The following is a 12,852-nucleotide window of genomic DNA, read 5'->3' on the forward strand; positions in this document are numbered from 1 at the left end:
GTAATAAACATGGTATAATTTTTATTACTATTAATTATAGAACAAAATATATTGAAGAAGCTATTATTAAACATTTTTAACGACAAATGCGAATCTACCGGGTGAATAGTCACTCCCAAATTATCATAAAAAACCTTTGCCAATGGACAAGTTGTCAGAATCTCTTCAGCTGCACCATTTAATTCCCACTCTAAATCCTTATTTAAACATTGTATTATTCTAAATATTTATAATTCAACAAACGTATTATAATAATAAGAATGTTATATTTATATAGCGCATATTGCACATCGCCCCTATGCGCTTTACAGAGAAATAATATAGGCCAACTGAGAAAAAGCAAATAACAATAAAATAATAACAATAAAATAAAATGAAAATAATCATAATAACAATAACAATGAGACTAAACTACTTCTATTCCTTAAACTAATTAATGGTTGGCCGTTGACTCCAAGGAGCTCATCCGCCATTTGTTTTTTATTACTACTACTTTTGTGTATCGTCTTTCCAAAGGTATTATTCCACCATATATACGTTCCTTACTAACGCATCTGGGATACACACACATAATACTAGATTTTCTGAGACCAACTTTACTTTCGATTCATCCTTTTCCAAATTTCATTTATACTAGTTTTTATCTGTTCGAATTTTCTCAATTCTCTCTAAACTCCCACCCAATAGGATACACAAAAGCCGATTTATGCAAGAAGTTAACTAGAGATAATGATACAATTGATCGGCTTCACTATCGGATCTGCATAATTTACGAACGTTTAATGGGGAACGCATTCATTGGTAGATTGGTAGTCGAGTGTTCCTCCCTCGACAGACCTACCGGTATGAGAGCATACTAAAGTACTGAACTTGGACGCCGGAGCGTCTCCGCTCAGTTCAAAATTGATAACAAATAAGTAATCGGATATATCACTACACTATTATATCACTATAATGGTAATTTGGGAGAGTGTTTAATAGTCTATGGCTTCATTCAAAATGTATCTCAGCATAGGCATTATATTTATGTTATATATTATTTCAGTGGTATTTAGCTTCGAAGCTGCGTTTGTTCGCAATAAATCGGGAACATCCGTTTCTGAAGTACCGGTACTGGAATTACCCTCAAACTTACCTGCATTGCCTGGAGATTTCTCGCAGCATACGCGCGATTTTCAAGAACTTTTCTATATTATTATGGAAGATGCCAAGTTGAATAGAATGGCCCAGAATTCCTCAACTCCAACATATATGTTGGATCTATATAAGTCTATCAAAGGGCCAACAGCATCAATCCGTCCGACTCAGCTGGAAGCAAGTGTAATACGGGACTCGGACACTGTCAGGAGTTTTCTACCACAAGCATCAGGTAATTTTCAAATATGCCTAAATGTATATGTTTTAGGTTTGTAGGCCTATATGTTTTCCCCAACCAAGATTTATTTTTAGGGTGGTCATCCATCCAGCCAGAGCTAGATCAATCTAGCTATTTTACACAGTTCTGAGATGTATTATGGCAATTTTGACAATCATTCGAATACACATTGTAAAAGTAAAAGTTCAAGCTCAGGTTTAGATATACAAGTTACAGTCTATGTTTATCAAATACTGGAATTGCTTTTAGTATAATGTTTACGTACGAATTTGCGTTTCACTTGAAAATTAGAACTCGAATATATATTTTAACACACCAATGCTCCGTTGCATATACAATGACATTGGAATTCCGAAATTCACGTAAACCAGGCGCGTAAACTTAATTTCGATATATGCCTATGTCATTAGAAGGGTGTAAAATATTACAGCGCCTAATATTTTTAATAGAATTTTTTTAATGTTTTTACATTATTAAAATATGTAAACTTAATGAACCACTGTAGGGTATATTGAGACAGGAGAACACTTGATATATATTCTAAATTAATGGTATACAAAAAAAACTTTGTATGCAAGCGTGTGTGTTGTTTATTAGAGAGTTTTCACAAGCTTACGGAAACAAAAACAAATAAACGGTTACAGTTACGTCATAACGGTCATAACATGTTTAGACAACTCTTCACCTACAGTAGCGTATCTGTCATGCATTTTTGATGAATCAAATATCATTTCCAGCTATTAGAGTTGAAAAATGGTAAAATGGTTGCAAACAGTTAGCGCATAGACACTTCGTGCATGCTTCAAAATACCTTTAGGTATTTTTAAGCATGCACGTAGTGTTTATGCGCTAACTGTATACAGCCAATAGCTACCATATATCTGATCCAGCATCACGTTTACAAAGACCAGTACCAATACCAGCCCGAGTACAGCATATTGTCAAGAATGTTTTATGCACAAATAACGATAATGATAACAACGTATTCGTATTCGTTCGTTTTCGTAAGCTTTTGAAATTCCCAAGCATCCGAAATAACTGTTACAACTTGCAGTTGTATTGTAGAACGTTAGATGCATGTAGATCTCAATTGTTTGTTCATAATGAAGTACTTTAACTGTATTGTGTATTGATTTAAAATGAAAAAGCAAATAAATCTACAGGTATTTTTGAGTATCTTTAAAAGGCTTAAATGCTCTTCTACCACTGACTTAAGTACCTACTTAACTATTCGTGTTTTTTTTTTTATAGTAATAGGATTAGGCCTACTGTCGGTAGGATTTACCTGTGTACAGTTTTAAAAAGCTAAAAGTATTCTTTTATAGCTTTGTATAAAGTATTGAGTAGAAACTTTCAATCTAATTGTTTTACAAATAGGTCCAACTTAACTGAGCCTCACGTTGCAACCAAGTAATTAGTTGCCAATTAATTTAATCTTGTTTCACTCAGAAACGCTCACTAAGATTTTTTAAAGACTTACTTGCCAACTTAATTAGTTAAATCGGATCAACTTTGACGTCGATCACTGATGACTTCATGTCCCCTCTGTTCCCAATAATTATACTATTTTGTAATATTTTCTCTATATTTCAAAACCGACTTATGTGAAGCACAATCTTATAAAACAAAAATAAATATAATATACCATATGGAAATTCTTAGATAAATTAGTGTTAAAATCGATTTAATGAATTAAAACAACTACAATACATAATAATAACATAATAATAGTAAATATAATATGATAATAATAATAATAATTTAACAATAATAATAATAATAATGGTAATAATAATAATAATATAATAATAATAATAATAATAATAATATAATGATAAAAAATAACACAAATAATTAAATAAATGATATTATAATGATAAAATACACGAGGTCTGTAGGGACTTATTAATTTCAGTTTAAGATTCATATTATTTTTTAGAGCCAGCTAAAGCGCCTTCCACACTATGAAACTTTATGTCACAAATAATGTGATGCCCATATTTGGATGAATATCATCATGCCATATATGGGCACATCATACAATTTTCTCACGTAGATAATGTAAACAGAGTTTTAGAATCACGTTCTTGTAACTGATCGTATATTTTGATTATTTTTACAGATTTTGAAGAAAGTCAAGGAAGATTCAGTTTTAATCTGTCGGTCATTGAACCCGAGGAGGACATCCGTTTATGCGAACTTCGTATTGCAAACAAAAAGTTAAAATGGTCGTCACAAAATATCAGAATCAGTATTTACCAGACCTGTACGAAAGCTTGTGAAGATCCAACCGGCAGTGAAGTATGTTCTTCTTCCACTAGAATTTCATCGTTGACGTTGCCACTAACAGAGGATGAAGATGAGAAACAGGTAGTCTTCGACGTCACTCGATCGGTGCGTTACGCATTGCAGATTGAACGCTCCGCGTCTTGCGCATTAGAAATCATTTTGTCAAATGATGAGGAGTTAGAAGACCCAAAATCAATTGATAGACGTAGGAGAGAAATACTTGGTAGGGTTGACATAACGTCTGGAAGGTTTATACCAGCTCATAGCCCTACAGCTAAGCAAAAACAGACTGATAATGTGGTGTTGGTCGTTTTTACGCGTGATATAAAACCGAAGAACGTGCTAAATGATGCCAAAGTGCATGAACTCGGAGGTACATCACTTCAAGTTGAGGCAGATATGAGGCGAATGCGACGAGACGCAAAAGAAGACAGAAAGCTCAAGAAAGAACGAGAGAGAAACAAAGAGAAGAAACAGCAGCGGGAAAAAGAACGAGCTGATAAACTTGCCAGTGAATTGACAATACCAACGTGTCGGAAAGTAAGCTTTCAGGTGAGTGTACCATAGGCCTACTTCTCAATCACAGATTATTAGGCCTAGGCCTACAGTTAATTTTATTGATATCCCCTTTTCACACTTTGCAATATGACTAATCGATATATTTACCTATATATTTAATACAACCATATTTAATTAAAGACATAACTAATTCTTTCCAGATAAATTTCGATCACATTGGATGGAGCCGTTGGATCATCTACCCGGCTGAATTCGAAGCATTTAGGTGCGAGGGAAGTTGTACTGGTCCCATGAAGCCGCATCATAACCCAAGCAACCACGCAGTCATGCAAAGCTTGGTCAACCTTAAAAGACCGGACTTGGCCCCAGAGGTTTGTTGTGTACCCACTAAGTTAGTACCTTTAAGTATGCTGTATTTCGAACACGGTAGCATTGCTCTCAAGCACCACGCCGAGATGATCGTTGCGGAATGCGGGTGTCGGTAGTTCTCTAGTATGTTTTTACTTATTAAAAGTCTCTAATTATTACCAGGAACCAACGTTAGTAGACTTATATCACTATTGCCTCAATCGATGTGGGTCTACCTTACTTATTCGAATTGAAGTTAGAAGAGTGCAAACTAATAATAATAATTATTATTATTATTTTGTATGTATAGTTATATGTTACAACAATAAAGTTATCTTGTATCTTGTATAGTCATTAAATATCTCCTACTCCGTCCGTAATCTAAAGCTTAATACTCCACCCCCCCCCCAACCCCGGGCCTCCACAACCAATTTATATTAATGTCATATTGTTAATATGCATTTACGATCATGATGCTAACTTTTATATGGAAGTTTATTTAAGTTATTAATAAAGTACGAAAATCAAAATAAATATCGATGTGGAATTACAATTAAATTATAAAAAGATATTATAATTTGCTGGTAGCAAGTACTAGAAATATTATTATTTGTATTGCAAATATACCTCCAAATGTATTTACAATATAACCAAGTGAATAACTTCGACTTCGACAACCATGAATAATTATTGCAGTGATTGTAATGTACAATATTTAATTAAATATTTCCTAATCTAAAGCTTGTTGAAATAGAAAGAAAACGACGTCAACAATTAAAAAAAAAAGTGATTTTTAATCAAAGTTTTATTTGGCTGTTATCTTATTATCATCAATATTTTGTATGTCAAATTTAAATTTAATAAAACTTAAAGTTAACACCCACAAAAGTAGAATTAAGTAGACGAAATAGAAGTTATAGGTTACACAATCACACGAAAAAGCCAATGAATTATTTAGTCAATTGAGTTATATTTTCAGTGAAACTTATATGTACTACACTGTAAATAAATTTTATAATTTTCTACATTGTTAACTGGACTTTTAAATATTGCTTCATCGAAATTATTGCTTTCGTCTTTTTGATAATTCAAAAGCCATCTGAATACACATAATAGACGGCCAATGAGTTCCTAAAGTTGAGTTTCAATTAATTGGACTTACAAAGTGGATGGAACCATAAAGATAGGTAATACCTCCATGGTTGAACTAGGAATATGGTACTGTATTTTGGAAAATGTTTATCTATTGAAGTTCACAGTTAGCTTGTGACTTGAAATTGAGTTAGATACGACACGGGCTCCAATAAACAATCCCGCCGCCACCGCCAAGCTCAGGACGTTATCAAACCTTTGTCGCCAAACATAATCAAAGAGTTTATGAAAATTTACGCACTTCGGAAATTATCTATTTAATTAAGTGCATTGGTCGATCACGTAGAAAGACTTGTATTGTACTTAATGCCGATATCCTTCTGTCGTGTAATTCTTAGAAGGCATTAGTTCACAATATCTAAACAGTTATAGACATGTCGCCGAAATTAACAATAAACTGATTACAATAGCGTGCTATGGAAACTTCTTGTCCTCCTGATATCCTGCCAATGTCATGCTCTCGTCATGATATTTTTACGATGATAATGACGTTCAAACAACTGACATATATCATTATTATTTAATAAGTCTCTCTTCTAGAGATTGATGAATCGTTATTTTTGAAATTGTTGGTTTATAAACTCTGTTTCCTCTTCTTCAATTAAACGAGTGAAATCCTAAAATTGGAGGGAAAAATATATTAAAAATATCATTTAATATCTTCTATAATAAATAACGAATAAATCAACAAATAATAACAAGCAACATAATGACAACCATGACTATATGGAAAAGGGGAAATGGGAAGACAAATAGAAATGGAGGGATGAACAGGCAGAACAATCATTGAGACGAATATGGAAAAGATATGGGAGATGCCTTTGCCCAGCAACAAACTGAAAACAATGATGATGATGATGATGATGATAATGACAATGATGATGATAATTACGACGACGATAACGATGATGATGATTCGTAGAAGTATATGTAGCATTTTGTAGAACAAAATACAGCCGAGAACGAAAAGTCAAACTGAGATTTTCGAAAAGATAGTGCTCCTATTTCGCAATAAATGGGATAATCAAAATTCAATCGAGTCGTACGTGAAGGTAGTGAAGTGAATTAGTATATAAGTAGCAATTTGCCTATAGTTATAATATATATTATATTGATTAAGGCCATATATGCCTATTAACTGTAAACTTCAAGTCAACTAATCCTTTATCAATATTCATATTTACCTCCATATTTTCTCCTCTTGTTTCTTTCATATGTGTAAGAGGAATTAAACAACATATTGCACTAGTTGCTGTTAATATAAATAGCGCACTCTCTCGGTTTTTATGCATTAGAACCTGCGGAAACATAAGAATATTAAGTACAACATATAATAATACTATAATACTAATTTATGTTATTATTTGTTTAATGATGATTTCATTAATATTATGTTATTATTTACGATTATCATTATCATTATTATATTATATATTCACGTCGAAAGTACAGAGGCGAGGACGGTATATTCGTGTCTAATTTGATTGTACATAAAGATATATACAGTAATTGTAATGTTAAATAGATATTAGAGAGACTTATTTTCACACACGCAGAATTCTCTGATAACATCGCCGCAATACTCTTTGTGTGTAACACACACACAAATGGTATTTTAGTATTAGTTGATTAAGTGCTCAATACTACACTGTGGTATAATTATATATATTATTGACTCTATATATACATATATATATATATATATAAATATAATATAAATCGTCAAAGGTACATATACAGTGTTTAAATAAGGACATGATGGAATAAGGACATGATGGACATAATATACGACAGTATTTCTAGCCGTATTGCCAGATTTATCTGGCCGAACGCCCCCTTGAGGCGTAGCATTGTGTAATACAATGTTTCCGACGGATATTTGGACCTTCGTGGTCTAGTGGTTATGACGCTCGCCTTGTCAGCGAGAGGTCGCAGGTTCGAATCCCGTCGGAGGCATTTTATTACACAATGACTTTTATAGGACTTTATTCGTTGAAAAGCTACGATGTTCCATCATGTCCTTATTTAAACACTGTATATGTACCTTTGACGATTTATATTATATTTATTTAACAGTGTTAACGGCTAACTCCCTTCAATATCATATATACGATATATATATATATATATATACATATATGAAGAAGTATAATAATAATAGTTAATTATGAACAGAACTGTAACTAACGCTCACAATTTTAACATCAAATATTATTATTATTATTATTATAAAAGATCATAATTATTATCGTCACTTAGCATCACCTGTGTTGCTAATGGCGATATAGCGGCACCAACCATTCCCACCGCCATTGAGCTTCCCACTCCGATACCTCGTAGTGATGTTGGATAGACCTCCAGAGCGTACATATGTAGAATGGTAAATATTCCTGCCGTAAATGCAAGGGCGCCCACTAGCCAGAAGGTTAACATCACCCTAAATGGCAAAAAAATTATAATTTATAGAATTTGATCAATAATAATATTATTCAATTATTTTCATGTTTTGAGGGCGCTGTTGTAAAATAGTTGCCGAAGGAGCCAGGGTAGCTGGGTCTTTTGAGGAACTGTTCAACTTTGATGTTAATTGTTCTTGTATATAGGCCTATAGCTTATTTAGTTGAATAATAGAAAGGTGAAGTGATTAAGACCATAAGAAATTGTAATACTGTACTGTTTTGGTAGGAAGCTTTTCTTAAAATAAAAAATGAAATACAAATACTTAGCTGTATCTTGAGGATGTTGTATTATATAGAAGGCAGTGGCGTATCTATCCCTCCGTAAAATACTCGCACCCCCTTCCCCACTAGTCACCACCCCAAATAGCTCCCCCATAAAAAAAAAATACGCTCAAGTAGTTAAAAATCACCTAAAGTTACTTTATTTGTTCCCATGTTCATATTCACATTGTCTTTTTACTTTTTTATTTATATACTCTACTACTTTATTTAATTCATGTGCTATGTATACCATCGTGCTTTCGATCATTTATTTTGAAATTGGCGCATACCGTAACAAATGTTTGTTTATTATTATTATTATTATTATTATTATTATTATTATTATTATTATTATTATTATTATTATTATTATTATTATTATTATTATTATTATTATTTTTTTTTTTGTTAGGAGCCAGGGTAGCTGGGTCTTTTGAGGAACTGTTCAACTTTGATGTTAATTGTTCTTGTATATAGGCCTATAGCTTATTTAGTTGAATAATAGAAAGGTGAAGTGATTAAGACCATAAGAAATTGTAATACTGTACTGTTTTGGTAGGAAGCTTTTCTTAAAATAAAAAATGAAATATAAATACTTAGCTGTATCTTGAGGATGTTGTATTATATAGAAGGCAGTGGCGTATCTATCCCTCCGTAAAACAAATAGCTCCCCCATAAAAAAAATACGCTCAAGTAGTAAAAAATCACCTAAAGTTACTTTATTTGTTCCCATGTTCATATTCACATTGTCTTTTTACTTTTCTATCTATATACTCTACTACTCTATTTAATTCATGTTCTATGTATACCATTATTATTATTATTATTATTATTATTATTATTATTATTATTATTATTATTATTATTATTATTATTATTTTGCGAGCTAGTGCCCCTCAACCAATCATCGAGCAACGTGACCTTCGCGCTCCCCGTCAGCTTCCCCCTCCATTTCAAGAGTTCTAGATACGCCACTGATAAAAGGGGCAAACAATTTTTGTTTAATTTTATGGATTATGGGACTCTAAATTCGATTATATAAGCTGTTATAATCTGTAAAACGTCGGGAATTCTATGATCTCAGAACGAACTAATAAAGCGCCTAACAGGTGAATCATTTTTAGCATAAAAATTACTTAATTATTAATACTCACTTGCCAGTAAAAAACGCCATCATAAGGAACGATAGAGCTGATATGAAAGAATTTAGAGACAATGTGTATGGTCTTCCTACCCTCTCTACTAGCCATATATTAAGAGGTACACCTGAAAAGAGAATTAGTTGTGAACATACCATGTACTTGGAATTGAATTTGAAATGCAGACACATAAGTATCATATTTTTCGAATGTATTTAAAAAGGTCCAAACAGTTTTTAGGAATTTTTTTTCTAGCAGTGCAGTTACATTAAAATAATGTGATGTTGTTAAGGATGAAGATGTTGTTGTTAATGTTAATATGATGATGAGGATGACGCTGAAGATGCCGAGGTTGATGATGAGGATGATGATGATGATGATGATTAGATGATGATGATGATGATGATGATAAGGAGGTGATACCGTTGATTGTAATTATGTTGTAAACAGCAAGAGCAGCAGCTAACAACAACAATAAAATTATAATAGAAACAACGATAACAATAATAACAACGACAACAACAACAACAATAATAATAATAATAATAATAATAATGATAATAATAATAATAATAATGATAATAATAATAATAATAATATACAGTTATAGCGCTTATGATGATGATGTTGATGACAATCGTGGTATGATGATGCTTTATGATAATGATGATGATAATACTCAACAACAACATCAATGATGATAATGATGATGATAATAATAATAATAATCCAGTAATAACGATAATAATATTAATAATAATAATAATAATTATATATGTAAAAAATATGCATTGATATAACTTACCTACTAGTTCACCAAATGAGGCTATACTTAACAGCATAAAACTATCAATGTTAAAGGAAAGGCTACACGACGCTTCAAGATCGTTCATTGATTCGTTCCTTTCGTTCATAAAGCTGACTCCAGAGACTTGCACCAAGTCAGTACTACCCACATATATACCGTAGTATGTGAAGATCCCACAGAAGAATAGCAACCACACACGGATCGTTACCCATCGGTAGGCTGGACGAAATAATTCCATTAAACGACCACGTCGCTTTTGCTGTAACGTAAATTAAAACGAAACCCATTGCAAATCTATGTTTTCAGAAATCACAATATATTATATTTACTGTACATATAATCAGGATGCATTTTTTATGAAACTCATTTGATATATATGTATAATATAAACAAAATTGACTTAATTAATATGTATATGAAGAAATTAATCAATTATATAACGCAATAATTGATAAATGAAACAACAAGAGCCGTATTATTGATGTATGCATGTTACTTCTTATTGGTTGCCTGTATAGCACTTTATCTTACGAATCGATAATAATGTATGTACATAAGAAAATTAGTACCTATATACAAACCTCTTTTAGTTTTTCTAGCCGTCCTGGTGGCAGTGAACTGTTATTGGACCGGGCTACTTTTTGAAGCACTTTCTCAGCCATATGCACCTGACCTGTCACATTATAGAATCTCGCAGACTCAGGTAAAAACTATAAAGGAATATAACGTATACAAAAATATAAAACAAGTTGTTCTCCACATATTTTAAATGTAATGAAGTTATGTACCGTATTTTCCGTTGGCAATGCGTTATCAATTAACAAGATGAAGGTATTTTAATGGTCAATTATATTTACAACATGACTAATTTTGAAATTTAGGTTTTTGATATTTAAATATAAATAAAATATGTAAGCTCATTGTACACAATTTTTGCTCATATGCACTTTAAGTGCCTAGTACATCTTTCGAAACGAGTAAAGGGGTTACACGCGTGTACTGGTTCATTCAGCCCATTCTTGTGGACAGACTATATAAATCTAACTACATTACATTATGTTATACAAAACAAAAACTATAGTAGTTAAAATACAAATAGGTCTATTTGTGATAGTTTCAAATAAAAGCATAGGAGTAGGCCTGTATAAAATAAAGTAAATAATAATTTGTCATATTAATTTCAATTGGCCTGCGATAAATATAAAAATATCGATGCTCATGTCAACAAATATCTGATGAAGTCGAACTAAAAGTGATATAAAATGGTTATATACACAGTGAATATATATTGTTTTACACTAAAGGAAACGTAATTATTTTAAAAATGATAATAGAGGCAATTTTTAGCGCCTTATGCGAAAGGTTCGCACACTTTGCAGTGACGCAGTTGTTAGTCCTTTTCAGGTTGAACAGACTTAAATGTAAACTAAGACGACTGTATATACATATTGTACAACAATGTTATACAAATTGTAGAACGTAACGAAATATTCTGGAAACATTACTGTACGAGACAAGTTTCTGATCTAGCATGTTTTTTAATTCATGTTCCACAAGACAACCTTCAGTAATTGTATACCATATTTTTTCATTGTCTATACATGATATTCTACTTGGAGCACACATGCAGATCCTAAATGTCCTTTATTCGAACACTGTATTTACCTTTATATGATGGTTTATATATAACTTAAATAGTGTTAACGGATCTTGATTTAAATTTTATGCTATTTATTTCCAGCCGTAACTGCCCATTGTGTAATGGAGTGTACCTGGCGGTTATTTGAATCTGTTCAACCATGAAGCCTCTGTGGTATTATCTATGACGCTCGCCTTGACAGCAAGATGTCACAGGTTTGAATCCCACCGGAAGCCTGTTATTACACAACTTATTTATTTATTTATTTATTCATTCATTCATTCATTCATTCATTCATTCATTCATTCATTTATTTATTTATTTATTTATTTATTTATTTATTTATTTATTTATAGGACAACATTCGTTGAGGGCTATGCTACACGATGTACCATATTATCCTTATCAGAACACTATTTACCATTCTTTGATGATTTATATAAAATTTAACAATGTTAACGGCTATCCTGATATCGATATTATATATATTGATATATATATATATATATGTATATATAAGATATCTAACAAAGTATATATATATATATGTATATATATGTATATGTATATATATATAGATATATATATATATGTATGTATATATATATATATGTATATATGTATATGTATATATATATATGTAGCACATATATTGAGACCTTAACGCTTAACGACACACACACATTTGATTTAAACAGTGTTGGACGGGCAATGTATTTTAAATTAAAACTATGTCAAACATCAAGGTTACACGTAATAAACCGTGAGGTGGGCCTACCAGTCAAATACCATCGATTTACGTGTCAATCGCTACACGCACATCACTACAAACGTGTACATTCGTCATTATTCAGGTAGCGTGT

At 31.8% G+C, this 12,852-nt stretch overlaps 2 protein-coding genes across 2 annotated transcripts in view; one reads left to right on the top strand and one right to left on the bottom strand.

Moving 5' to 3' along the window:
• Nucleotides 1-798: 798 nt before the first annotated feature.
• LOC117114614 (nodal homolog) lies at nt 799-5,556 on the top strand. Its single transcript, XM_033258303.1, has 3 exons — nt 799-1,369; nt 3,498-4,216; nt 4,384-5,556. Exons 1-3 carry the CDS (start codon nt 985-987, stop codon nt 4,666-4,668), a joined length of 1,389 nt encoding a protein of 462 aa, XP_033114194.1. The 5' UTR covers nt 799-984; the 3' UTR covers nt 4,669-5,556.
• LOC117114613 (synaptic vesicle 2-related protein-like) overlaps nt 5,319-12,852 on the bottom strand; it is a 36,211-nt gene continuing 28,677 nt past the window's right edge. Inside the window, exons 8-13 of the mRNA XM_033258302.1 lie at nt 10,932-11,060; nt 10,348-10,609; nt 9,558-9,669; nt 7,949-8,120; nt 6,868-6,981; nt 5,319-6,300 (exon numbers count right to left, since the gene is read on the bottom strand). Of these exons, the coding sequence (XP_033114193.1) occupies nt 6,238-6,300; nt 6,868-6,981; nt 7,949-8,120; nt 9,558-9,669; nt 10,348-10,609; nt 10,932-11,060 (852 nt within the window). The 3' untranslated portion in view covers nt 5,319-6,237. The remainder of the gene's footprint in view (nt 6,301-6,867; nt 6,982-7,948; nt 8,121-9,557; nt 9,670-10,347; nt 10,610-10,931; nt 11,061-12,852) is intronic.

Source organism: Anneissia japonica, unplaced genomic scaffold, assembly GCF_011630105.1.
Source record: "Anneissia japonica isolate Jap-2015-1 unplaced genomic scaffold, ASM1163010v1 scaffold287836_len1076198_cov165, whole genome shotgun sequence".
Classification (NCBI taxonomy): domain Eukaryota; kingdom Metazoa; phylum Echinodermata; class Crinoidea; order Comatulida; family Comatulidae; genus Anneissia; species Anneissia japonica.

Bases quoted from the DNA above. Each gene is read 5' to 3' on its own strand.
- LOC117114614 (XM_033258303.1), top strand. From the start codon at position 985: ATGGCTTCATTCAAAATGTATCTCAGCATAGGCATTATATTTATGTTA. The intron at 1,370-3,497 runs GTAATTTTCAAA...TTATTTTTACAG, and splicing joins TTTTCTACCACAAGCATCAG to ATTTTGAAGAAAGTCAAGGA. The intron at 4,217-4,383 runs GTGAGTGTACCA...AATTCTTTCCAG, and splicing joins GTCGGAAAGTAAGCTTTCAG to ATAAATTTCGATCACATTGG.